Source organism: Kogia breviceps, chromosome 20 (assembly GCF_026419965.1).
Source record: "Kogia breviceps isolate mKogBre1 chromosome 20, mKogBre1 haplotype 1, whole genome shotgun sequence".
Taxonomy (NCBI): Eukaryota; Metazoa; Chordata; class Mammalia; order Artiodactyla; family Physeteridae; genus Kogia; species Kogia breviceps.
The window spans coordinates 27,894,651-27,922,302 of NC_081329.1; the positions used below are offsets into that span (position 1 = coordinate 27,894,651).

Genomic DNA, 27,652 nt, shown 5'->3' on the forward strand with positions numbered 1-27,652 from the left:
TTGAGTTTTAGGACCTTAATGATCTCAGATGTTTTCCAGGGACACTCGTGGTATCCCTGTTTTGAGACTTCTTTAGGATTCCTTGGCTTAGGCTTGACCTGAGTCTCTGAACCTGAACTGTTTCTAGGACCAGAGGAACCTCAGTTGCAGAGAAGGCAGCTTTCTACATAATGAGATGATGTCGCTGTGTTAGAAGAGGCTTGTGCCTCTTCTTCTGGTGTATTTTAATTAACTCATACTAGTTTATGGCATTATTTTCATTGCCTCTCCTGCCATTCATTCTATTGACTTTTGTACCGTTCTTTTTTTTTTTTCTTTTTTTTTTTTTTGCGGTACGCGGGCCTCTCACTGTCGCGGCCTCTCCCGTTGCGGAGCACAGGCTCCGGACGCGCAGGCTCAGCGGCCACGGCTCACGGGCCCAGCCGCTCCGCGGCACGTGGGATCCTCCCGGACCGGGACACGAAGCTGTGTCCCCTGCATCGGTAGGCGGACTCTCAACCACTGCGCCACCAGGGAAGCCCTGTACCGTTCTTTTTGATCATTGGAAAACATTAAATTTTAGCTCATTCTATACATACTTTATGTAAATTTCTGTAAAATCACAAAACTAATTTTGTTAAGTACAAAACTTTTTTTTAAAGTGCAACCTTGTATGTCAGTGTCAATTGTATCTCAGTGAAACTGGAAGGAACAAAAATAAATAAAGGACAACAGCAGCAACAAAATAAAATGACAACCTCGTCCTTCCTTCTGCTCTGGGTTATTGGCAGATATTCTTTCTTCTACTCCCAACGAAGTGATGGAGTTTCCTATTAAACTCTGTGTGTGTGTGTGTGTGTGTGTGTGTGTGTGTGTGTGTGTGTGTGTAGTTTAGATATTGGAAGATCAGTTATTCTGCTTTGGAAACTTGAATAACTCATATTATCTTTAACTAGATAGAATTTTTCTCAGATCAGTACAGATGGCAGATATCACTTTTTTAAAAAAATGTGTTTTTTGGGTTTATTGATCTAGTATGTGTTAAAATCATTTTATGAAATTCTTAACAGACATGAAATAAGTGACTTGAGGTTAGGGTAAGTTCATTATGTATGAAAAACGTGTAGCCTTATACCTTTTTCTTTTTTTTTTTTTGCCTTTATGATGTTTGTGTGTTTGACAGAGAAGAAGAGCTGTCCTGCCACAGACCCGCTATGTGGAGCTGTTCATTGTCGTAGACAAGGAAAGGGTAGGATTGGTGACAGTTTTTCTTCTTTTTCATGAAAAGCAGATGAGAAGTGAGCATCCCATGAAGGAAATATTAAATATAACATATTTGTATTGATTTTTGTTAAATGTAATTTTAAAACTAAAATGACTTTTTTTCTTGATATTCATACATGATATTCCTAATACCTCCAGAACTGAATGTAGCAAATGAGATTACCCCTACCTTTATTTTTTACTGGTGATTTTCTTCCCCGTGTTCTTTTGGGTGATTTGCATATGCTAAATTTCTTAAGTGAAACTGTTCTGCCTATCAGTTAAGCTCTTGAGACTTTTTCAGACATTTAAAGGACTGTGGTGCTAAACCCAGTTAATCAGATATTGCTTTCTGCCTAATAAAATTGCTTTTCTTTCTAGAATTTCAGCTAACCTATTTAAGAGATAGAAAACTATCTATCTAAGAGAAAGATATCTCTAAGAGATACCTATCTATCTATCTATTCTATTTAAGAGTTAGAAAACTTCCAGGTTCTGGCATGCTTTAGAAGGGAGCAGAGGAGAATAGGTCAGCTTAGCCTTTACTATTTATTTCATTGTACAGGATAACACCAGGGCATTTTCCTTATTCATACTTAAGAATTGTGCTTTACTCAACTAAAAAAAGTTATGTATCTATTTCAGCATTTACAGCATTATCAATTTTAGATACAGCTGCTGTATAATTTAACCTATAGATTACTTGTTTTGTCTGACTTGTACTGCCAACTTTGTTGTTTGTGCGAATAAGCTGTTTGCAGAAACTTAACACGACTGACAAGTCCTTTCTTGTAAACTGCAGAGACAGTTTTGAGGATTTTTATGTTTTTTTTTAAAAAAAATCTCTTATTGTATGTAGACTGGAAAAAAATCATGCCATATTTTTAAGAGATAGAAATATATTCAGATTTGTTCATTGTAGGTTCATTATCCTCAAGTGTAGAAGGAAGAAGCATAAAGGAGTATGAACAAGCATGAACTTTGTCCCAGATAATGTGTAAAATGTTCCTGTAGAATGTTGTGGACAAGTGACAAAAATAGAGATTTGAAAAGTTTTTCTTTATTACTCTCTCCACATAGGTAGAAAGTGGTTCAAAATAAAAATCGTTCCATTTTAATCAAACCTTGTCAAATGTGTTAAAAAAATTTTTTTTCTTGTTTAGGAGAATCATGATAAAATGTCTAATTAATAAAATCTGATATATTCTGTCATTAATGCCCTTATCATAGAGTAAAACCACATATTCTTTTAAAAATGTTCTTTTAATTAGTTATTAAATTGGTTATATTATTAAAATAGACATTTGGATTTAGCTAGATCTCAAAGAAGTGAATCAGTCATAATCAACTGTTTGGCTTAATATGGTTAAACTTTTATATATCTCTATATTTCTATCTACATATAATGTTTTCACTAGTGAACATTGGTTAATCTCTGATAATTAATTTAGCCCAGAGTTTAGAAATTGGTTATTGGTAATGTTGTTAGCCTAAGAGGTGAAAGGATCAGGAGGTCTTTCATTCCTTTATCTATGCATTTTGATTGTTTTAAACTCTACCTTTGTGAAATGCTTGAAAATATTTTTGCATTAAAATGAATTAAAGACGGTTAAGTACAAAACTCATTTTAAAGTTGTACTGCTTTGGAGAAAATTAAGGTTTCAGTGCTTTTTCATTATTATTCATTTCACCCACATACCTGCTTTTCTTTTATTCCTATTTCTCACTAAAATGTATCCCTTAGACTTATGAGTTTGAAATGCAGGAGAATGTCTAAGTGCCTCAGTTTTCGGTTCAGAGGAAATATTTGCATTCTTATCTTCATTGTAAGAGATTATAGAAATTTTATTCTTAAGTTGCTTTGGTGATAATGATTTCCCTTCTTTGCTTTTCAGTATGACATGATGGGAAGAAACCAGACTGCGGTGCGAGAAGAGATGATTCTTTTAGCAAACTACTTGGATAGCGTGAGTTGTATTTTCTATCAGCTGGGATTATTCTGTCCTCTCCTCTCACAGTCTCCGAATAGAATTGTTAAATTGTCTCATTTTGAGCTCTGATTATTCTAGAGCCTAAGTAACTCAGTCTTTCAGGGGTCTGCTCTCTAATTTGTTTTGTAACATTTTTATGTTTAAAAGTAAAGTATAATTGTAGAGAGAGAGAGACTCTGAGACAAGCAAGGGATTTCGAATTAGCATCTACTTTATCTTTAGAGTAGTGTCAATGAAAAATTCATCAGCTGATCTAAGAAAGAAATGGAAAATTTTATTGAGCCAAATTTGAGGATTATAACCCAGGAAGAGCATCTCAGAAAGCTCTGAGAACTGTTCCCCTCGTTAGAAGTCAAGGTACAGTTATATAAGTTTTTTGAGACAGAGAGCTGTACATTCAATGAGGTATTATTGACAGTTTACATAATCCAGACTTAATTATCATCGTGGCCCCTAACAGGTCAAGAAGGAATGTTATCTTTTAAGGAGTTGTCTTATTGATGCTAGGAGAATGCTGCTCTTTATGGTTGAGCAGGTATTTCTGCCAATGGGGGAGGTTTGGTCGATGCCTAATGCAGATACACAATGCACAGTGCGGGGAGAGAGGAGGCCAAAGGTCAGAGAAAAATGTATTTGTTTAAATTTTTCTCATCTTCCCATAAAATATGACTTTTATTTCATAGCAGATAGGCTAAGGTACTTTGGTGTTTATGAAAAGATCTTTGAATTTTTACTGAGAGAATCTTATTTTAAATAAGGCTGCCTCCTCTCTCTGAAACTATGACACTGTGTGTGTGTGTGTGTATGTGTGTGTGTCTGTGTGTCTGTGTGAGAGAGAGAGAGAGAAGGAGGGATTTGGTTTGAGATTTTGGAGTTTATTCATCTAGTGGGAGATATTGGAGAATTAGCTACATGTTCTTATAAGATAATTTCATCTCTAAGTTGTTCCCCTAATACGAATACCAAGTATAATAAAGATGATGATGATAATGATAGCATTCTCTTGGATATTTATAACATTCTAGAAACTGAGTCAATTGCCTTACATTTATTAACTCATTTATTCCTCATAGTATCTCTGTGAATTAGATATGAGTTCCATAATCCTTTATCTGAAACCTTTGGGGTGCATGTCATTAGAATTTTAGATAAGAGTTTAGATAGGTAATATAGTTCACTTCGCATACATTTATAACATATAGTTCACTATGTATTACATTACACCTCCCGCAGGGTCCTGTGGTAGCACCTTGTAATCAACCTCATTGATATTTCTGTGGTGAAATATACGAATATTTACACTAAGTGAGCTAAATATGGACTATAAATAGGCTTGCATTAGTTTAGGGAAAGTTTTGGAATCAGAGTACCCAAAACTTTAAATATCTAGAGTTTGTCAGATTTTGGAATGGAAGATAAAAAGGATTTTGAATCTTTACTTTTTTTTTATGAATGAGGAAACTGAGACCCTTGAGAAGTTAGAGTCTCATTATATTGAAAGGAATTTTTTTTGGAGGGGAGGAGTCCTGTTTTAAATTTAAGTAGTTGTGTTACTTAAAAGATATTCTCATATTCTTTATTTTATTGTATTATTTTTTATTGAAGCATAGTTGATGTACAATATTATATACGTTACAGGTGTACAGTATGCTGATTCACAATTTTTAAAGTTATACACCATTTATAGTTATTATAAAATATTGGCTACTATTCCTTGTGTTGTACAATATATCCTTGTAACTTATTTTATGTATAATAGTTTGTACCTCTTAATCCCCTATCCCTGTATTGCCCCCTCCCTTCCTTCTCCCCACTGGTAACCACTAGTTTGTTCTCTATATCTGTGAGTCTGTTTCTTTTTTGTTATATTCACTAGTTTGTTGTATGTTTTTCGATTCCACATGTAAGTGATACCGTACTGTATTTGTCTTTCTCTTTCTGACTTATTTCACTTAGCATAATACTGTCCAAGTCCATGCATGCTGCTACAAATGGCAAAAATTTCATTCTTTTTATGGTTGAATAATATTCCATTGTATGTATGTGTATATATATACCTCACCTTCTTTACCCATTCATCTCTTGATGAACACTTAGATTGCTTCCATATCCTGGCTATTGTAAATAATGCTGCTGTGAACATTGGGGTGAACGTATGTTTTCGAATTAGTGTTTTTGCTTTTTTCAGATATATTACCAGGAATTATTCTCATATTCTTTAATAAATTTTATATATTTTTATTTGTTTTCTTTCCAGATGTACATCATGTTAAATATTCGAATTGTGCTAGTTGGGCTGGAGATTTGGACAAATGGAAATCTGATCAACATAATCGGAGGTGCGGGTGATGTGTTGGGGAGCTTTGTACAGTGGCGGGAAAAGTTTCTTATAACACGTCGGAGACATGACAGTGCACAGCTAGTTCTGTAAGTGATTTTTTTTTTAAAGGTACTATTAATGGCATGGTCAGAATAATAATTTTTGCTTTTTTTCTTTTATTAGAATCATATTCTGTTAAGGTTTTTGAGCATTCATTGAAATGAGGAAAATTTTTGCTACTCTAAGACAAGTGACAGTATGATAATAAGACCTCTCTTTTGTGTTGGAGCCTCTGTAACCTTTATCCCATGTCCTTCTTCCTCTTTCTTGGGTTTACTTCCTCATTTTGGTGTGGCATGTTTTCTAGTTCCTTCTTGTGTAAGGGTACATTGAAAGAAAAAATTTTGACCTCTTGCATGTTGGAAAATGTGTTTCACAGTCTCGAAACAGAATTTAAAAATTATCTCCTGTACACTAGAAAATAACAAAACGTAAATCAACTGTACTTCAATTAATAAAAATATTATCTCAGTTTGAACTCTGATTATCCTAGGGCTTAAGTAACTCAGTTTTTCAGAGGTGTGCTTTCTAGTTTGTTTTGTAAATTTCAGGTTATTTTGCTGAGTATAAAATTCTAGGCACAAAATTTTTTCCTTCAGAATTTTGAAGGCATGGCCATTGTCTTTTGACTTCCAGAATTACTATTGAGAAGCTTTCATTCATTTTGATTCCTGATCTTTTGTATGTGGACTTTTTTTTTTTTTCTTCTTTGGAAACTTGTAGGATCTCCTCTTGGTTCCCAGGCTTCTAAATTTTCCTGATGCTGTACTTTGGTGTAGGTCTTTTATCACTCATTGTGTTGTGTTCTTAGTGGGTAATTTCAATCTTAAAACTGCAGTTCTAGGAATTTTTCTCAAATTATTTTATAGATGATTTCATCCTCTTTATTTTTATTCTTCATTCCTTCTGGGATTCCTTTTACTCAGCTATTGAGTTTACTGTGCTTGTCCTCTAATTTTATTATCTTCTGTCTCCTTCTCTTTGTCTTTTTGTTCTGCTTCCTGGATATTTCCTTAAATTTACCTTCTAAGGTTTTTATTGAGTTTTTCATTTCAGCTATCTTATTTTTTTTTTTTTTTTTTTTTTGTGTGTGGTACGCGGGCCTCTCACTGTTGTGGCCTCTCCCATTGCGGAGCACAGGCTCCGGACGCACAGGCTCAGCGGCCATGGCTCACGGGCCCAGCCGCTCCGCAGCATGTGGGATCTTCCCAGACCGGGGCACGAACCCATGTCCCCTGCATCGGCAGGCGGATTCTCAACCACTGCGCCACCAGGGAAGCCCCATCAGCTATCTTATTTTTAATGTTTAATATTTAGCTCTTTTTTGTCCCCCTTAAAATTTTTTATGGTCAAATTCTTTTTTTTTTTTCCCAACAAAGGGTTCCACATATTTACTACTGAGCCAAAGCATTAGTGCAGAAACACTGACACAAAGAGAAAAATCACTTTCCTAATAAAACCCATCCAGCTGTTTGGGTAGTAGTGATGTTCTCAGAGTGATATGGTGAGATGCAAGTGTCCTTGACCCAGCAAAAATATGTGCCACCTCATATGTGAGGCTCCTTACAGACCTAGCTTGGTTCTTCTCCAATGTCTTCTCTTGGAGTTGTACCTGATTTTATTACCAGTTTTCATTTGAATCCACTGGGGAATGGGATGATTCCCTGCTTTTTTTTCTTGGCCAGGAATCGCTTGATCCTGAAAGTCTTGTGAGAAGACATGGCGAGGAGCAAATTTAACCGTACATAGGATGGGGGAGAAGAGAAGAGAGCTGGTCAAATTCTTATTTCATGGATATAATAATTTTTTAAAAACTCTCCTTGAGATATTTCTGATATATTTTTTAAAATTTTCTTCTTGCTACATAGTATTTTCATGGAACCATAATAAAACTTAAGCTTATATAATCACTTAATACAAATATATTCCAAGAGTTAATACAAAACCCTCACTTAAAAATGCTAAAATAATTTCTTTCTCCTTAAAAATCTTCTGGTTGGTGGGCTGACTTTTTGCCAAAATATGTTTTATGTAATAATTTTTGCCTCCCTTAATGTTGATGGCACCTAAAACTCAAAATTTTTTCTGAGGAGATATTTCCCTTGATTTTATTTATATATGTATTTACTTATTTATTTAATCATACCAGGTAATTTAAAGCAAGGCACTGAGAATGCCTAAATGGATTTTTATGGCCCCATAACCACAAAAGCTTGATCCTGACATTTTTATTAATTGTTAGTAAAATTGTACCTGGAAGTGTCCTCATACCCTGGCAGTGAGCATGCCTTCTCATTCACAAAAGGAACAGGCACCAGGCACACTCCCTGTGATTTGCCCAACCACACCTACCAAGCTGTCTCCTCTGTTTGCTCTCCATCTGCCATATTAGAGGTGTTTCCCAGATGTCTGAGAATCCCTGGTTGTTTGTGGTTAGGAATGGGGTACTAACATTCCTTTCGGAAGCTGTGAGGACATAAGTGGGGCTTGGGGACTGTGGGTTCACTACAGGGTGATCTAGCTAAAATGTTTTCTTGGCAATCCCCTTATGTCAATATCTCTAGGCCTCTTGTCCTGGCTGTTCAGATGCCCGAGAGAAGGGTTTATTCATTCATTTAAAAGATATTTATTAGATGTATTCCTAGGCTCTAGGGTATAACAGTGAACAAAACAGACAAAAATTCTTGCTCTCATGGAGTTCATATTGTGGTGGAGGAGATTCACCTCATAAGTGAGATAAATAAGTGTATATAATATGCTAAATAATGATAAGTAGTAAGGAGGAAAAATAAAGCAGGGAGGGTAGAGATAGAAGTATTGGGGGAGTGAGGTTGAAATTTTAGGTAACTTGGCGAGGGAAGGGCCTCAAAGACAAGATGACCTTTGTGTAAAGACCTGAAGCCCGTGAGGGAGTGAGTTAGGGCTGTATATTGGGGAGGAGAGTTCCAGGCAGAGGGACCAGGTCCTTAGATACAGGTGTGTCCGCGATGATTGAGCAGCCACACGGAGACCATCGTGACTCTTCTGTTCCCTGGGCTCCGTGCCTGCAACCTCCTCTGTGAATATGTCATTTTGTTACCTGATCTCAATAGAGTTTTTGAATAAATAAATATACCGCATTTTAGGAAGGTTTTTCATCTAGAAGGTACAAGACAACTTGGTTTGATATCAAGAATGTATCTTCTGGGCTTCCCTGGTGGCGCAGTGGTTGAGAGTCCGCCTGCCGATGCAGGGGACACGGGTTCGTGCCCCGGTCCGGGAAGATCCCACGTGCCGTGGGGCGGCTGGGCCTGTGAGCCATGGCCGCTGAGCCTGCGCGTCCAGAGCCTGTGCTCCGCAACGAGAGAGGCCACAGCAGTGAGAGGCCCGTGTACTGCAAAAAAAAAAAAAAAAAAAAAAAGTATCTTCATTTGTCTGAAAAATGAATTTGTAATATTAATCTCTACTCTGAAAATAAAAAATAGATGTCTTTAATTGAATTTTTAAAATGTTATTTACCTTTGCCATTTTTCTCCCAGTTTTTGTAGGGTCTACCAATCAGTTTAAGATTACCCAAAGAAATAGGAGCAATGTGTACCTTTTCCTCCCCAAATACATTTTATAACTTTTACCTGTTCTCTTCATTTAGGAAGAAAGGTTTTGGTGGGACCGCGGGAATGGCGTTTGTGGGAACAGTGTGTTCAAGGAGCCACGCGGGCGGGATTAACGTGGTACGTTTTGTTCTTGATGTTCATCTTTGGAATCTGCATTAAGAAATGTCCAGCATTCAGTGACTCTATACTTCCTCTCCTAGTCTTTAAGGAGATATTTTGGCCATTATGAGGGACATGGTAGAAGTGGCAGATGTGTTCTTTCCCTGGAGACTGGATTAAGTTTTCTAATATTTATTGTGTGTTTATTAACGCCTCACTTTTTATCGATGAGGAAACAGAGGCTCCATTTGAGAAAATTAAGTCAGAACCATGAATTTGTTTTCCCATCAACCACCATGAATAATCTGTTGGTGCTAAAGGAATTGATCTGTTGCTTAAAGAGTCTATCTCTATCATCAGTATGTTAAGTCACACCAGTTTCCTACTAGACTGCAATGTCTACACACTGTTGTTGGATGCTTGCTTTATCACGTAGGCTATCAATATTGTAGTGATGAATTTCCTTTTGTGAAAAAGTAATCTGAGAAACAAAAAGCATATCCTTTTTGTTCAGAAACCTAACAAATACCTTCCTGTGTTTGGGCAGTTTGGACAAATCACGGTGGAGACATTTGCATCCATTGTTGCTCATGAGTTGGGTCATAACCTTGGAATGAATCATGATGATGGGAGAGATTGTTATTGTGGAGCAAAGAGCTGCATCATGAACTCAGGAGCATCGTGAGTAACTGAATTCTTTATTTTTATTCTTTTTCCTTTTTCTTTTTAAAAACTATTTATTGAACATTTGTTTAATGCTAAAAATAAACAATGAATTGTTTGGATTGGAGTAATGTGTGTCTTTTTGAATTAGAGTTTTCCCCAGGTGTATGCCCAGAAATGGGATTGCTATATTTTTAGTTTTTTAAGGAACCTTCACACTTTTTTCCATGGTGGCTGCATCAATTTATATTCCCACTAACAGTATAGGAGGGTTCCTTTTTCTCCACACCCTCTCCAGCGTTTATTATTTGTAGACTTTTTAGCGATTGCCATTCTGACTGGTGTGAGGTGATAACTCATTGAGTTTTGATTTGCATTTCTCTAATAATAGCGATATTAAGCATCTTTTCATGTGCCTGTTGGTGATCTGTATGTCTTCTTTGGAGAAATGTCTATTTAAATCTTCTGCCCATTTTTTTGATTGGGATGTTTGTTTTTTTGATGTTAAGCAGTATGAGCTGTTTGTATATTTTGGAAATTAATCCCTGGTTGGTTGCATCGTTTGCAAATATTTTCTCCCAGTCCGTAGGTTGTCCTTTCGTTTTGTTTATGGTTTCCTTTGCTGTGCAAAAACTTTTCAGTTTAATCAGGTCCCATTTGTTTATTTTCTTTTTTTTTTTTTTTTTTTTTTTTTTTGTGGTACGCGGGCCTCTCACTGTCGTGGCCTCTCCCGTTGCGGAGCACAGACTCCGGACGCGCAGCCTCAGCGGCCATGGCTCACGGGCCCAGCCGCTCCGCGGCATGTGGGATCTTCCCGGACCGGGGCACGAACCCGTGACCCCTGCATCAGCAGGCAGATTCTCAACCACTGCGCCACCAGGGAAGCCCCCATTTGTTTATTTTCTGTTTTTATTTCTGTTACTCATTTTTTGGAGAGGGATCCAAAAAATATTGCTGCAATTTATGTCAACAAGTGTTCTGCCTATGTTTTCCTCTAAGAGTTTTATAGTATCTGGTCTTATATTTAGGTCTTTAATCCATTATGGCTTTATTTCTGTATATGGTGTTAGAGAATGTTCTAATTTCATTTTTTTACATGTAGCTGTCCAGTTTTCCCAGCACCACTAATTGAAGAGGCTGTCTTTTCTCCATTGTATATTTTCCCTCCTTTGTCATAGATTAATTGACCATAAGTGTGTGGGCTTATTTCTGTGGCTTTCTATCCTGTTCCATTGATCTATATTTCTGTTTTTTGTGTCAGTACCATACTGTTTTGATGACTGTAGCTTTGTAATATAGTTTGAAGTTAGGAAGTGTGATTCCTTCAGCTCCATTCTTCTTTCTCAAGATTGTTTTGGCTATACAGGGTCTTTGTGTTTCCATACAAGTTTTAAAATTTTTTGTCCTAGTTCTGTGAAATATGCCATTGGTAATTTGATAGGGATTGCATTGAATCTGTAGATTGGCTTGAATAGTATGGTCATTTTAACAATATTGATTCTTCCAATGCAAGAACATGGTATATCTTTCTATCTGTTTGTGTCATCTTCAGTTTCTTTCATCAGTGTCTTATAGTTTTTGGAGTACAGGTCTTTTGCCTCCTTAAGTTGGTTTATTCCTAGCTATTTTATTCTCTGATGTGATGTTAAATGGGATTGTCTCCTTAATTTCACTTTCTGATATTTTGTTGTTAGTGTATAGAAATGCAGTAGATTTCTGTGCATTAATTTTGTATCCTGCAACTTTACCAAATTCATTGATGAGCTCTAGTAGTTTTCTGGTAGGGTCTTTAGGATTTTCTGTGTATAGCATCATGCCATCTTCAACCAGTGACAGTTTTACTTCTTCTCTTTCAATTTGAATTCCTTTTATTTCTTTTTCTTCTCTGACTGCTGTGGCTAGAACTTCCAAAGCTATGTTGAATAAAAGTTGCGAGAGTGGGCATACTTGTCTTATTCCTGATCTTAGAGGAAGTGCTTTCAGCTTTTCACCATTGAGAATGATGTTAGCTGTGGATTTGTCCTATATGGCCTTTATTATGTTGAGGTATGTTCCCTCTCTGCCTACTTTCTGAAGAGTTTTTGTCCTAAACAGATATTGAATTTTATCAAAAGCCTTTTCTGCATCTATAGAGATGATCATATGGTTTTTATTCTTCAATTTGTTAATGTGGTGTATGGCCCATTTAAAAAATTGTGTTATTTGTATTTTCGTGGGAGAGCTGGATTTGACATGAACACAAGTCATGTCTTTCCTCAACGTGTGCTGGAAGCTATCACCTTAGCAGGGGTTGGGACTGGGGATGGAGGGGCTGGAGCTGGAACTGGGTTTGTGACGGGACTTCCCCTCTGCTCAGTGGCCAACACTGCCCTATCGGGCATGGGTTTTGGTCCCTGGTTGCTGGAGCACAAGCGCTGAGGATTGGGTCTGAGCCCACTCTGTTCCCTTTAAGTGTGTGCTGTCCCCTTTCCCAGCTCCAGCAACTTCTCCCCAGGGGTGGGGAGCAGTGCTGGGACAAGAGGGGCTGGTGTGGGCACTCAGTGTGGGTCTGGGCACAATCTGTAGCAGTCCAGCAGCAGGCAGAGATCTGCAAACAAAGACAGTTTTGTTTCTTTCTTCCCAATTTGTATGTCTTTCATTTCCTTTTTTATTGCATCAGCTTGAGTGGTCAGTTTTGTCTTAATATTAATTTAGCTGTCCCAGATTTGTTTTTTGTTTTAGTTTTATTTTGGTAATGTTGACAGTACATGTTTTCTATTCCTTTACTTTGAACTTTTCTTTATTCTTGTGTTTTAGATATATGCTTCTAAACAACCTATATTTAGGTTTTATTTTTTTAATCCAGCCTGGTAATATTTGTCTCTTAATTGAATCATTTAATCTACTTATGTTTAATATTATCACTAATACACTGTATTTATGCAAATGTAGGTGACACTGATTATAAGATACCTTTTTTTTTTTTTTTTTTTTTGTGGTACGTGGGCCTCTCACTGTTGTGGCCTCTCCCGTTGCGGAGCACAGGCTCTGGACGCGCAGGCTCAGTGGCCATGGCTCACGGGCCCAGCCACTCTGTGGCATGTGGGATCTTCCCAGACCGGGGCACGAACCCGTGTGCCCTGCATCGGCAGGCGGATTCTCAACCACTGCGCCACCAGGGGAGCCCTAAGATACCATTATTAACATACCACTTAGAATGAAAAAACGGTGCCTATCAAGTTAATACAAATTTTAAGATGAATCTCAATTTTAGGGTATTTTAAATGTGTAAAGAATGTGTTTTAGAAAAGCACATCAAATCTGCTGTATTACAACTGTGGATTTTAGTTCCCTGCTAAAATTTTCAAGCATCTCATTTTTCTCTCTGACCATAGCAAGCAGAGATTTTCTCTTTTTGGGTTATTGTTTGATAATTCTAGTATCTGGAGACTTTATGGGACTATATCTGTGGGGTTTTTTTTCCCCTTATAGTGTCTTTTAATTTTTTTATAGTTGTTCTCACAGTATCTTGTGTCTTCATGTTATGTGTTGATAAAGTATTGGACATTGTATTTGAACAATTTTTGGTAAGAAATAATTTGAGAAGTAGGATTATGTTATCCTTGGCATATTAAATGTTCTTTTTGAGGACAGGTTTCCCACCTTCTACTTCATATGCTATTTCATGAACATTAGTTGACTGTTATAAGTTAGGCTTTTCTTTTAGATGCAAGTGATATAGATGCTAGAGTTTTTACAGATAATCAGTTGGATCCAGTTCTGTTTAAAAAGTGGATAACCTAACTTTGTAATACAATTTTTATCATTATTTAAGATATTTGAGGGACCTGGTAGTATTCCCCTCACACACTGCTCTTGGATTCCTGGACGTGTGAGGGGTGCTCTTCCTGGGAGGTACCTTTGTAGAGAAATGGCTTTCTTAATTCTGTCCCTCAATGCCACCTACATCAGAAAGCCTCCATAATCGGAGGCTTTTAAAAGACTGCTCTATTTTTTTTTTTTTTTAAATAATCTAATTAAGTGCCATCACTTAGAGTTCTTTCTTAGGACTTCCTATTCCTAGGCTGTGGGGATTAGGATGGTAGTGGTAGAAATGTGTTCTGGTTATTTCCAGATTAGTCATAGAGAGAATGTTTTAAATGATAGTTGGTTTTTTGGGGTCATATCCTGGTAGACCATTTCCATCACTGTTAGTCCCATCTATCTCCTTTTGAATCAGTTTTATAAAACTCACCTAGATGTGACGAAAGAGATTCGGAGATACTTTAGATTCGTATCTTAGTACCCAGAAGTGATAGAGAGTAGGGGTACTTTAGTTGCTATTATTCAAACCAAGTATCAGGAGAAAGATCGTCCTTCTTATTACTGTAGGTGACATCCAAGGATGACTGGGGAGAGAATATCTTCATTTTATTATCCACAGTGTTAGTGAAGGCCAACATGGGGATGTTTGTTATTATCTCCACATACTAAACAGCATAAGAAGTGGTTATGATTTTGTTATCCTTTTTAGTACTATAGTCAACTTCATTGTGGGTGAAACAGATTTTTTTTTTTGTAGATTGCTTTAGGATCACACATATAAAACATTGTTTCTATGAGAAAATGTGTTCCAAGGACTGTATAACAAGCTTATTTCAAAAATAATCTGTTCAGAAGCAGTGAACTTTGTAGATTAAAATTAGGAGCTCAAGTGTAGGAAATATACACATATGTCTGTACAACTCCTGTGACTATCAGCTGATTAATATAGTCTTACAGAAAACATTACTGAATATGTACTGTGTGGTAGGCAATGTACTAGCCATATAAAGAACAATAATAGGAAATAAAAAAACGATTGTTTACATTGAAGTCTCCTTGTTTATCAGATAATTATCACATGCTCTAGTTTAACATTTCTACTTGAGGTCCTTAGACTCAAACTCTTGTTGTCCTTCCTAAAACCTCCTTTGCCACCATCTTCCCGTGATAGTTATGATAGCGCCTTCCTTCTAGTAGCTCAGGACAAAAATCTCAGTCACCCTTGACTTCTCTTTTCTCACATTCTTTGCCTTAATGCCTATTTCTTTAAACCATATAAATAATCCAAACCCTTCTTACTGCTTTCACCACTGCCACGTTGGTCCGCTATCATCTGTTGAGTGGACTTCTTCCTGTTTAACATAGCAAACATGGTGATCTTATTAAAACATAAATCAGATCACATCATTCCTGCTTCACGCTTTCCATGGGGTCATTCCCCCCTCCTTATTTCACTCATCGTAAAAAGTCAGATTCTTGCAGTGGCCTCTTCCCACCTTGCTGTCTGTATCCCTCACTGTCTCACTCCACCCCAGCCGTGCTGGCTTCCTTATCTGTTCCTTGAACAGGCAGCCTTCTCCCTTTGGGCCTTTGCCCTTACTGTTTCTTCTCCCAGTAATGTTCTTCCCCTAGAACTCCAGTTTGGATTCGGGTGTCTCAGTATCTGAAGTGCCTGTCCTGACAGCTCTTTGAAAAACTGTACTCGCTCTTCCCCCCGCAGAGGCTGTCCTCTTCACCTCTTCATTTTTTTCCCAGCGTCACTTGTCTTCTAATGTACTATTGAATTTATTTCTTCATTATGTTTATAGTCTGTTTCACTCAGTAGAATGTTGCCTTCACAGGGGCGGGGACTTTTGTCTGCCTTGTTTACTGTTGTCTCCCTTGCACGAAGAAGAGTGCCTTGTACACGATAGATGTTCCCCACATATTTGTTGAAGGAACAGTGTTGTACAAAAGGACTCCTCCTTACAATATTCCTAAGAAGAGAGTAGCAAGAAAAAGAAGAATGTGGAAAATGAGTGTTATTGTCATTGTTGGAAATCTTGTGCTAGGTCTTTACTTTCTGTGTGACTGCTTTCCAGTCCGAAGAGCCAGGAGCCAGGACTGTCTACTTCCTGGGAGACTCTGGGCCGGTTAGCAAAGAAGAGTTTACCCAGGGGACAAAGTCTCCCGGAAAGGATCTGTTTCTTAGATTCCTTGGTTGTAGAGAAGACACAGAATCAATAGGAATGCTTTCTCAATCACTGTAACGTAACACGGTTCTCATTCCCGCTGTTACTTTTGGTACCATAGCTCAAACTGATGAAAAAGAGATTCTTTCAGGGCACCAAACGCCCCCAAGAAAATTTTAATGTGACTTGGATTTCTCAAAGTTCTTGTTTTATAGATGAGTGTGTCTCCCACTAGTCTTCAAAAGTGAACATAGCCAGTGGGACTATCTAAAAATATCGTTATTGAGTAAAACAATAACTAAAAACAACCCAGCAACACATAGAAACACATCAAAATTGTGTTCGTATAAATGTCACATAGACAGTTCAAGCTGGACTGTTTCTAGAAGCCCGTCTAGCCTTCAGAGTATTAACTACAGTTCTTAGAAATTACCATCGGAGGCATTTAAACCTCAAACTGTAGCTGAAATTCTGCCCTGTGCGTGCTGCTTCTCGGTAGCTATAGTGCGTGCGTCATCTCTGGATTCACATTATTGTCACATAGCTCCTAGTGAGTGTTAGTGAGGGGAGCGCGGGAATGTCATTCAGCAGAGTGGAAAGAGGTTGGGGAAACAGAGCTCGCTTCACATATTTGATGAACCTTTACTATGGAAGACAAATAAAACTTAATTCTAGACAGGACTAGATAGTTTTTTTTTTTTTTTTTTTTTTTTGCAGTACGCGGGCCTCTCACTGTTGTGGCCTCTCCTGTTGCGGGGCACAGGCTCCGGATGCGCAGGCTCAGCGGCCATGGCTCACGGGCCCAGCCGCTCCGCAGCACGTGGGATCTTCCCGGACCGGGGCACGAACCCGCGTCCCCTGCATCGGCAGGCGGATTCTCAACCACTGCGCCACCAGGGAAGCCCAGGACTAGATAGTTTTTGAGTTCTCTTCTGATGCTGAGATTTATGATTCTGTGAATATTTTCTGTATTTTCTGCCATTTTATTTTTAATTTTTTTCGCCATGTCTCGCGGTTTGCAGGATGTTTGTTCCCTGACCAGAGACTGAACCTGGACCCTTGGTAGGGAAAGCGCGGAGTCTTACCCACTGGACAGCCGGGGAACTTCCTCTGCCATTTTAAATGTTCACTTCTTGATGGTTGAAGACATGACTTAAGATTTTCAAAGTGACTAATTGCTATGACTTAAGATCTTTTTCATCATGTTTATTCCAGAGGTTCCAGAAACTTCAGCACTTGCAGTGCAGAAGACTTTGAGAAGTTAACTTTAAATAAAGGTGGAAACTGCCTTCTTAATATTCCAAAGCCTGACGAAGCTTACAGCGCTCCTTTCTGTGGCAATAAATTGGTGGACCCTGGGGAAGAGTGTGACTGCGGTTCTCCAAAGGTCAGTTTAATGTGTGATGTTTGCTTTGCGAAGTTACCTTGGGACTTGCAAAAGAATACAATAGCTCACTTTGGGCCACTCTAGCATAGGAGCTAAAGTAAAATTTAGTGAAATTAAAATTTAGTAAAAATGAGGGTTGGTATTTTGCTTGTGGGGTTATGTTCCTGGGTTTGATCATCCCCTCCTTCCTAGAACATAAACAATGGTGTCATCTGTTTCGGTGTCCAGGAAAGCGCCATGTTTATTCTTCTGTTTTTTTGCTACCTTCTACCATTTCTGTTATGGTTACTAAATCATTTATTTATTTTAAAGAATGAATCAGTTTTTCTCTTGGCTCTTTACTTACAAGCTTTTACTATTCTGGCACTGCCATTGCAGGAACATTTATTCAGTTGACCTCATTCTAATAATAAATTGAAGCTGGCCCATTGCCCAGGGTTCTTCATTAACAAAGTTCTTGCTACTCAAATGAACATTCTCCCTTTAGTAAGCTTCAGTTCACCTACCGCTCTCTGGCTTTCTCACACCTGTTACCCACACTTACTGCCAGAAGTCTGTGCCCATCTTTATTATTCTTCTATATCTCAGCCATTCTCCTCTCAAAATGGCCTACTTAAGACTTCCTAGACAAGGCTTAGGAGGAAAAGAAATTTTAATTAAATTTCAAAAATTTAAAAAAATTAAATTTAAATTTTAAAGAAATTGGTTCAATTGTATGTAAACTTTACTATATTCTCAATCTTTTCCGCAAGTGCTGCTTCTTCTCCCTTACCTGACCACACATCCCTGGCTTCTGACATTGTAAAGAAGGCTTTACATTCTAGAAAGGCAGTGTGTTTTTTTGTTTTTGTTTTCTGTGGGGAGGGGCGTGCCACTTGGCTTGTGAGATCTTAGTTTCTCAACCAGGGGTCTAACCTGGGCCCTCGGCAGTGAGAGCACAGAGTCCTAACCACTGGACCACCAGGGAATTCCCAGGCAGTATGTATTTTATGACGAAATTGTCATGGGCCTTCATTGCACCATTGCTGCATGTCAGCAGCCTCTGCTAAATGTTTTCCATGGTATGATCCTCACAATAAATCTAGGAGGTTGATATTTCTTTATATTCTCGTTTTCAAATGAGGAAAATAAAGCCTAATGAGGTTATGTTTAGTCTCTAAGTTAATGTTATACTGTTAGGATGACCGAGCTCTTCTTTCCAGGCATTCTCCTAAAATATTATATGTTTTGATTTCTCCTGACTGTTTACTTCATTATCGAACTAATTGAAATAGTCTATATTTGCTTCTCGAGCTTTTGCACTACAAATTACTCTTGAAAAAAGTACCTCTTCCCCCTCAAATATCACAAGTGTTTTTCTTGGTATAAAAGTTTCAAATAGCAAGCACAAGCAAAATTTCCCTTTATTTCTCCCATACATTTTTTTCACTTCCTTCTGCAGTTGTAATCATTCTTATAAGTTTAGTGTGTTTCTTTATAGATTTTATTCTATGCATTTATATACCTATATACAGTATGTACTTTTGTACCATAGTTGGGTTTGTTTTAGGATTTTACTTTTTTACATAAATGAAATCCGACTTAATACATTGCATGCAGATTTTTTTTTCTATTAATATATCCTGGAGATTTTTTCCATGTCATTATGTTATTTACACATAATCCTTTAATCTGCTGATTAGTATTTCAGTATAAGGATATACTGTGATTTATTTCATCATACTCTCATTAAAGGACATTTACTCACTGTAGTTAGTATTTTTCTGTTGCAAACAGTACATCCTTGTATATGCTCCATGTATGTGTGTGTGTGTGTGCATACATACATATACAAGTATTTCTTGTATATTTCTTGTATATACAAATACAAGTATTTCTCTAAGATAATTACATAAAGGTAGAATTATTGAATTGCAAAGTATGTGTGTTTTTAATTTTATTAGAGACTACCAAATTTCCTACAAAAAGGCTGTGTCAGTTTGCACTTTTACCAACAGTATGTCATGGCATTTAGTGTCCCTCATAGTTTTGTTAACTGAGCAAGGTACAAGTTTTACTCCTGTTTCAAGATTATCATCATATAGCCACTCTATAATTTTTTCTAGCACTTTTTTAATTACAGTTTTTTGTATTAGCTCTATAATTGGTGGAGGGGGTCATGTGGAGTGAGCTAGATAATTAACTTTTACCCATTAATTGTCAGTTGTTGCAAAACCATTTAAAATGGTACTTTCACCATAAACAAAATTCCTGTATACATAGTCTATTTCCGGATTCTCTTTTCTTTTATGAAGCCATCTGTCTGTCTTGCACAGTAGTTGTGAAAAAAAATTAACAGCTGTATTGAAGTATAATTGAATACAATGTCACAAAAAAACCACCCCAAATTCGGACTTGGATAAGAAAAGGCTTTATCCAGAAGAAAGACTATTGTAGTAGGGAGAACACGCTGATCTCAGACATCTGGAAGTGTCTCAAAATCAAACAAAAAGGTTTTTCTTTTATAGGGTAAATGTGGGAGCAAACAGAGATAAGCAGAATCTTGTATGGGGAAGCTGGATAAGCAGGGGAGAACAGCCAGTGAGGTCTGATAGGAAGTTGTCTTGTGGTCAGCTGATTGCCAGGAGAAGCTGGGAAGGGGTGGGGATGCTTGTTCCCTTTTTTTATGTGAAAACAAGCAGAGTTCAAGGGCCTGTAGGAAAGAGAGAAGGCTCACTAGAGTTTGGTCAAGACAAAGCAAAGGGTAAGAAGCAGGCAATGACAAACACTTGTCAACAATGAACTGCACCCGTTTAACGCATACAAGTTAGGTTTTGATACCTGTTTGCATATGTGAAACATAAGTTTTTGTGCTTTTGGTGTTACATCTAAGAAATCTTTGCCTAGTCCAAGATGGCAAATGTTTTCTCCTAGAAGCTTTATCATTTTAGGTTTTTTTAAAAATAAATTTATTTATATTTTATTTATTTATTTTTGGTTGCGTTAGGTCTTTGTTGCTGTACACAGGCTTTCTCTAGTTGTGGCGAGGAGGGGCTACTCTTCATTGCGGTGCGCAGTCTTCTCATTGCGGTGTCTTCTCTTGTTGCGGAGCACAGGCTCCAGGCATGTGGGCTTCACTAGTTGTGGCACGTGGGCTCAGTAGTTGTGGCTCACGGGCTCTAGAGCACAGGCTCAGTAGTTGTGGTGCACGGGCTTAGTTGCTCCATGGCATGTGAAATCTTCCCAGACCAGGGCTTGAACCTGTGTCCCCTGCATTGGCAGGTGGATTCTTAACCACTGTGCCACCAGGGGAGTCCATCTTTTTAGGTTTTACATTTGGGTTTATGATCCATTTTGACTTAATTTTTTGTACCGTGCAAGGTATAGATCATTTTTCATATTTTCAAATTTTTATTATGAAATAATTATAAACTGACAGACCATTGCAAAAACAGTCCAAAGAGTCCTATGTATTTTTTGCCCAGTTTCCCCCAAAGGGTGACAAATTCTATAGTGATAGTGCAGTATAAAAACCAGGACACTGACATTGGTATGTTAACTAGATTACAGATTTTATTCAGCTTTTACCATTTTAACCTGTATTCATGTATGTGTGTGAACTTTTATGCAGTTTTATCCCATATATAGATTTATGTAACCACCACCTCAGTTAAAATACAGAACTGTTCCATCACCACAAAAGAACACCCTCCTGCTACCTTGTAGTAATCACACCCACCCTGACTCCAGCCCTTATCCCTGCCCCTGGCTTCCATCTGTGGTTTTGCCATTTCAATAATGTTTGAATAGAGGGACTTCCCTGGTGGTCCAGTGGTTAAGGACTTTGCCTTCCAGTGAAGGGGGTGTGGGTTCAATCCCTGGTCAGGGAGTTAAGATTCTACATGCCTCGGGCCAAAAAACCAAAGCATAAAACAGAAGCAATGTTGTAACAAATTCGATAAAGACTTAAAAGAAATAATAATAAATGGAGGGACTTCCCTGGTGGTCCAGTGGTAAAGAATCTACCTTACAATGCAGGGGATGCAGGTTCGATCCCTGGTCAGGGATCTAAGATCCCACATGCCTTGGGGCAACTAAGTCCGCGTGCCACAAACAATGAGCTCTTGCGCCTCACACATGCCTCAACTGGAGAGCCTGCGTGCTGCAAACTACAGAGCCCATGTGGCTGGAGCCACAACTAGAGAAGAGAAAACCCACATGCCACAACCAGAGAGAAGCTTGAGAGCTGCAATGAAGAGCCTGCACGCCTCAACAAAAGATCCTGCATGCTGCAATGAAGATCCAACGTGCCTCAACTAAGACCCGACACAGCCAAAAATAAATAAATAAATCTTAAAAAAATAATAATAATAAATGGAATCATACAACATATAACCTTTTGATACTGACTTTTTTCACTAAGTGTAATGCCTTTGAGGTCAGTCTAAGTTGTTGCATATGTTAATATATTTTTATTTTTTATTAGTGAATAACAGTCCGTTGTATGGATATTACTTCAGAGATTGGAATAATGTTTAGGTTGGTATTTCCACCAGCTCAAAGGGCCTATCTGAAGTTTGTTTAACCATTCACCCATTAAAGGATATCTAGGTTGTTTCTAACATTTTGCTATTATGAATAAAGCTGCCATGAATTATAGTGCACTCTTTATCATCAGAGAATTAAAGAAAAATATGGTCTTCATGAGTGAACATATGAAGAATCTCAGCAGAGAAATGTATAATAAAGAACCAAATGGAAATTATAGAACTGAAAAGTCTAATAAATGAAAGATTCACTGAGTAGAATTAATAGCAGACTAAGATGGCAGAAAAAGAGTCAATGAACATGAAGTAGAACAAAAGAAATAATCCAATCTAAAGAAAAAAGAAGAAAGATTAAAGAAAAATGAACAGAGCATCAGGGACATGTAGGCATTATCAAAGAGCCTAATGTAATTATAAGTGAAATCCCAAGAGGAGAGAGATAATGAGATGGAAAAAGTATTCAAAGAGATAATGGCTGAAAATTTCCCATATTTAACAGAAAATGTTAAGTTACAATTCTAAAACACTAAGTAAAGCCAAATCAGAATCATTACTAAGAATCATTGTAATCAAAGTGCTGAGATAAGCAGAAAATAATGCAAGAAGTCAGAAGAAAATGGGGAACAAATGTATAAATGGCAGCTGATTTTTGGAGCAGAAGACAGGAGAACAGCAGATTTATAGTTCTGAAAGGAAGAAACTGTCAGCCTAGAATTCTGTAACATAAGAAAGTAAATATTCTTCAAAAATTAAAGCTTATATCCCCTGCCCCCTTCTCTCCTCCTCCTCCTTTCTCCTATCTTCTTCTTTCCCCCTCTCCTTTCTCCTTCCCTTCTCAAACAATTCATACCTGAAGACATTAGTTGGAACATAGGAGAGTAGATGGCACTGGGGGGAAGGTTCGGGGCAGGGGTAGGGAGCCATGGTGGGCCAAAGTGGGGGGTGAGAGAAGCCAAGCAAGATAAAAAGAATGTCCACATGGGTGGAAATCCACCCAACAGAGAAGTCAGACCCTGAGCATGAAGAGAAGTGCATTTATGAGTGCTTATTTCCTGTGATCATTAAACACACTGTTATAAACTGAATGTTTGTGTCTCCCAAATTCATATGTTGAAGCCCTAACCCCCAAGTATGTCTGTATTTGGAGAAGGGACCTCTGGGAAAGTAATTAAGGTTAAATGAGGTCATAAGGGTGGGCCTTGATCTGATAGGATTAGAGTCCTTATAAAAAAGAGACACTGGAGAGTTTGCTTGCTTTCTCTCTGAACACATGCACTGAAGAAAGGCCATGTGAGCACACAGCAAGAAGGCAGCTGTCTGCAGGCCAAGGAAGAGAGTCTGCGCCAGAAACTGAATTGGCTGGAACTTTGATCTTGGGCCTCTAGCCTTCAGAGCTGACGTAATAAATTTCTTTTGTTTAAGTCATTAGTCTATGGTATCTTGTTCTGGCAATCCCAGCAGACTAAGACACATACTTTCTGTGATTTCAGTCCTTTGAAATATGTTGAGACCTAGATAATAGCTAAAGAGTCACTGATAAATCCAGAAGGATAGTAAGGGACTGTTTCCAGAGAGTAACTGTTAAAGTCAGGTTAGAAGGAAGCATAGGTCTAAGATAAGAATTTTATTAATGAATATTGATAACAATAATTTATTTCTTTATTGACAGTCATTTTCTCTTTACAGGAATGTGAGTTGGACCCTTGTTGTGAAGGAAGTACTTGTCAACTTAAAGCATCTGCTGAATGTGCATATGGCGACTGTTGTCAAGATTGTTGGGTAGGGAATTCCTCCCTATTTGGGAAAAATAGAGAAAGGAAAAATATGCGTATATAAAAATTGGTTTTCTCTGATCTGTAAGAGAGCATTATTTTTATTACATGATTACATGAAAAGTTTTATGACACTTGTTTGCAGTTTTGTATCATGTTCTTTTATGACAAATGGCCTAAAGACATTTTTTTTCTGATTTAAGAGTGATCTATGTTTTTCATTAAAAATTCAACAATAGAAAGTAGACACTGAAAGACTGTCTATCATTTTACCCTCTTCAGGTAGCCATTGTTTGATAATTTGTTATTAGTCACTTTTTCCTATGTAAATGTGAGTTTGAGTGTGTGTGTAGGTGTGTGTCTGTGTGAAAGTGGGTAAACATGGGTATACATATCTTTACTACGTACTTTTTTCAGTAAGATAACCATGGATTTTCTTCCATTCATGTAGTTCTACGAGGTTATATAGTTAGTATTCCTTTGTATGGCTGTACCATAATTTCTTTATCCTGTCTACTAATGATGGATATTTAGATAGCTTCCAATATTTGCTTATAAGTGGAATTGTTGGGACAGAGTACGCATATGAAAATTTTTGACACACATTTTATATACCTTCTACAAATGTGCCAGTCTGTAATTGCCAGTATAATCAATACACTGATTACTGTACAGTGTACAGTGTTGATTACATCATGTAAGCACTATTTTTGTTTCCTCATACTAACATTGGTTGCTAGCCAGTGTTACGATACAGGTTAGTCTGATAGTTGTAAAGTGCTTTTATATCTTAGTTTAATTTGCATTTCTTTTGGTTATCAATGAGGCTATGCTTTTTCATTTTCCATATTTCATGACTTTTATGAATAGCCTATTATGGGCCCTTGTTCATTTTTCTATTGGGTTATTTAATCTTTTGTTTCTATTAGAACTTTTTATAGATATAAATACTGTGGTTTCCAATTTGCTTAATTTGTGGGAATTTTCCTGATATTCCTGTTCAATTTCAATCCTATTACCCTAGTTCCTTCCAGGAGGTACTTTGTGCCGAGGAAAAACCAATGAATGTGATGTTCCAGAATATTGCAACGGTTCTTCTCAGTTCTGTCAGCCAGATGTTTTTATTCAGAATGGATATCCTTGCCAGAATAACAGAGCCTATTGTTACAATGGCATGTGCCAATATTATGATGCTCAGTGTCAAGTCATCTTTGGCTCAAGTAAGATATTTTGTTTATATTGATTGCTTTGATTTTATTTTTTTCTTTTAGTTTTTGTTAAAAATGGAAAGCAAACATTATTGCTAAAATTGAAATTCTCCTGTTTCCTCTCTCCTATCATGTCTCCCTCTTTCCTTCTCTGTAGGCAATCATGGTCATGAATTTGATGTGTCCAAATTTAGTTGGTGATTTTTGTTTTTATAATACCTTCTCACCTCTCTATCCTGTGCATATTAACATTATATATATACATATATGTACACAGTATTGTATTCTAGCTTTAATAAATTCATGTAAATAGTATGGGGACATACATATGGGTCTTCTGTTTTCATTGTTCACTCAAAATGTTTTTGCAATCCATCTGTATTGCTATATTTAGATCATAGAGCATTAGAGTATTCTATTATATAAATGGAATCCATTCTTTGCCTAGTAGTATTTAAAATATTTTTTATTGTGTCTTTTAAAAATATTTCATTTTTATCAAAGTTATACATACAGCAGATTAAAGAGCCAAATCATTCACAAGATTTTATGAAAAAGTAAAGTGTGCCTCCACATAAGAGCCCCATCCTTTAAGGCAACCATTTTTACCTTTTCTTGCTGATTTCGAGCCAATTACTTTGTTACTTGCTCCAGGTCTTTAGATAATTTCTTCATAATGTTACTCTCTGATTTTTCCATTCTAGGTATTAACTGTTAATTTTTCACTGCAGAGGATGAGAATTTAATTTCTTACCTTCTCTTCTCTCAACACTTGTCAGCTCTCATCATCATTTTTCATTCTCCATCCTCTTAATATGGATTAATTATAATTTTAGGTAGAGCAGTGTTGACAGTTGTGATTTATAACAAACCAAAAAAAACTGGTCTTTGTCCAGTTCCTGGCATGAGCTCCTAAAACCCTTGGAATTTCCCAAGTGATGAGAACTGTAAAAGTGTCTTTTGTTATGTCAACGAAGTGACTTTTGGAAAGCCCCGCAGTGACTTAAGGATGGGGCTGGTTGCCAGGGAATTAACCCTGTGATTAGCGGTTGGAACTTTCAGTTCCCCCACCTCTGGGACTGGAGATTGCCATACTCACAAGTGGCCAGTGATTTAATCAGTCATGCCTATGTAAGGAAGCCTCCATGGAAACCCAAAAGGACAGAGTTTGGAGAGCTTCTGGCTTGGTGAACAAGTGGAGATGCAGGGAGAGTTTCCCACTTGGCAGGGTCTGGAACCTCCAAGCCCCTTTCTCTATACCTTGCCCTATGCATCTCTCTTGCATCTGGCTGTTCCTGAGTTATATTCGTTGATAATACACCAGTAATCTCGGGAGTAAACTGTTTCTCTGAGCTCTGTGAGCCACTCTAGCAAATTAATCAAACCCAAGGAGGGCGTCATGGGAACCTTGATCAGATAAGGGCAGAGGAGAGAAGACTAAGCATGAAAATGGGACTTCATTTATGTTAGTCAGGTCGTGGGACACAGTGGTAGAGATCTGTGAACTTCTGATACATTTTGCAGGAATGGACAGGTTACTGCAGACCAAAAAAGTACTTACAGATAGGCATTTTAGAGAAGCAAATGCTATTATTTGGCAAGTATATTATCTTTGTAGAGACCTGCAAAAAAGTCTAGGACGACCGAAGGAACCACATTATTGGGGGGGGTGGCTTGTTATTAATTTAGTCACTTTTTCCTAATATAAATGCGAGTGTGAGCATGTGCTTTGCTGGAGTTATTGCCATGTGACGTTTATCCTGTGCGAGTATTCTGCATCCATTTTCAGATTACTTGATCCTCCCCCCTCTTATTTCCTTCCAACTCCTCTCACCGCATATCCATTTTCTTGTAAACTGAACAACGTAGTATCCGGTGTGTAAGACAGACACATGAATTTCCATGATTAGATAGAATGTACTGCCATTTTGGCTTCAAAATATTTCCAAATAAAATATTTTTAGGAATATATACTTAAGTGGAAAAGTCAAACATTAAGTGGTACATATATACGATATAAGAAAACAAGAATGGTTTGATACTTTATTAGCTGTCAATGTAACTAATACCTACATTAAGCATCCATATATGGTAAGTTAAAAAAAGTAATACCTGGAAGTATTTTCACCAACCCTCCCAGCCTGATCTAACCAGGGGTGCAGTAGACCTGTGTTTGAGAGCAATGAGAATTAATATGCTGAAAGTGCTACCATACTGTGCATGGTTTTTAATTTCATCATGGTTAATATAACATTTATTTATTTATTTTGGGCTGAGTTGGGTCTCTGTTGCTGTGCGCGGGCTTTCTCTAGTTGCAGCGAGCGGGGGCTACGCTTCATTGCGTGTGCAGACTTCTCCTTGTGGTGGCTTCTCTTGTTGCGGAGCACGGGCTCTAGGCGCTTGGGCTTCAGTGGTTGTGGCTCGCGGGCTCAGTAGTTGTGGCTCACGGGCTTAGTTGCTCTGCAGCATGTGGGATCTTCCCGGACCAGGGCTTGAACCCGTGTACCCTGCATTGGCAGGCGGATTCTTAACCACTGCAACACCAGGGAAGTCCCATCATGGTTATTAATTTCATCTTGTTTAATGACACTTCTTTGAGGGCTTGAGTGCTCGAGTCCAGGCTAACTTTTAAGTACCATCTAAGCTTCATTTTCACATTTTGTTGTTAAGTATAAAATGTGGAGCAAAATGTTTTACCTGTAGGCCCTGAAACCTTTTCAGAGGTGTTGAGGCAGTTTATCCAGGCGTATGGACTGTTGTAGGGAATACTTTTATTTCTGAATTAAATTGCCATAACTTAAAAAAATTTTTTTGAA

General features: G+C 37.7%; 1 protein-coding gene and 1 pseudogene across 2 annotated transcripts in view; one reads left to right on the forward strand and one right to left on the reverse strand.

Annotated features, from left to right (window-relative positions):
- The window catches only part of ADAM9 (ADAM metallopeptidase domain 9), a 93,702-nt gene that overhangs the window by 32,780 nt on the left and 33,270 nt on the right, over positions 1-27,652 (forward strand). For both annotated transcript variants that reach the window (XM_059049218.2, XM_067022783.1), the window contains 8 exons: positions 1,163-1,228; positions 3,138-3,209; positions 5,491-5,660; positions 9,242-9,323; positions 9,853-9,986; positions 17,159-17,330; positions 23,543-23,635; positions 24,653-24,848. In XM_059049218.2, the coding sequence (XP_058905201.1) occupies positions 1,163-1,228; positions 3,138-3,209; positions 5,491-5,660; positions 9,242-9,323; positions 9,853-9,986; positions 17,159-17,330; positions 23,543-23,635; positions 24,653-24,848 (985 nt within the window). The remainder of the gene's footprint in view (positions 1-1,162; positions 1,229-3,137; positions 3,210-5,490; positions 5,661-9,241; positions 9,324-9,852; positions 9,987-17,158; positions 17,331-23,542; positions 23,636-24,652; positions 24,849-27,652) is intronic.
- On the reverse strand, positions 7,177-7,334 carry LOC131747416 (large ribosomal subunit protein eL39-like; annotated as a pseudogene).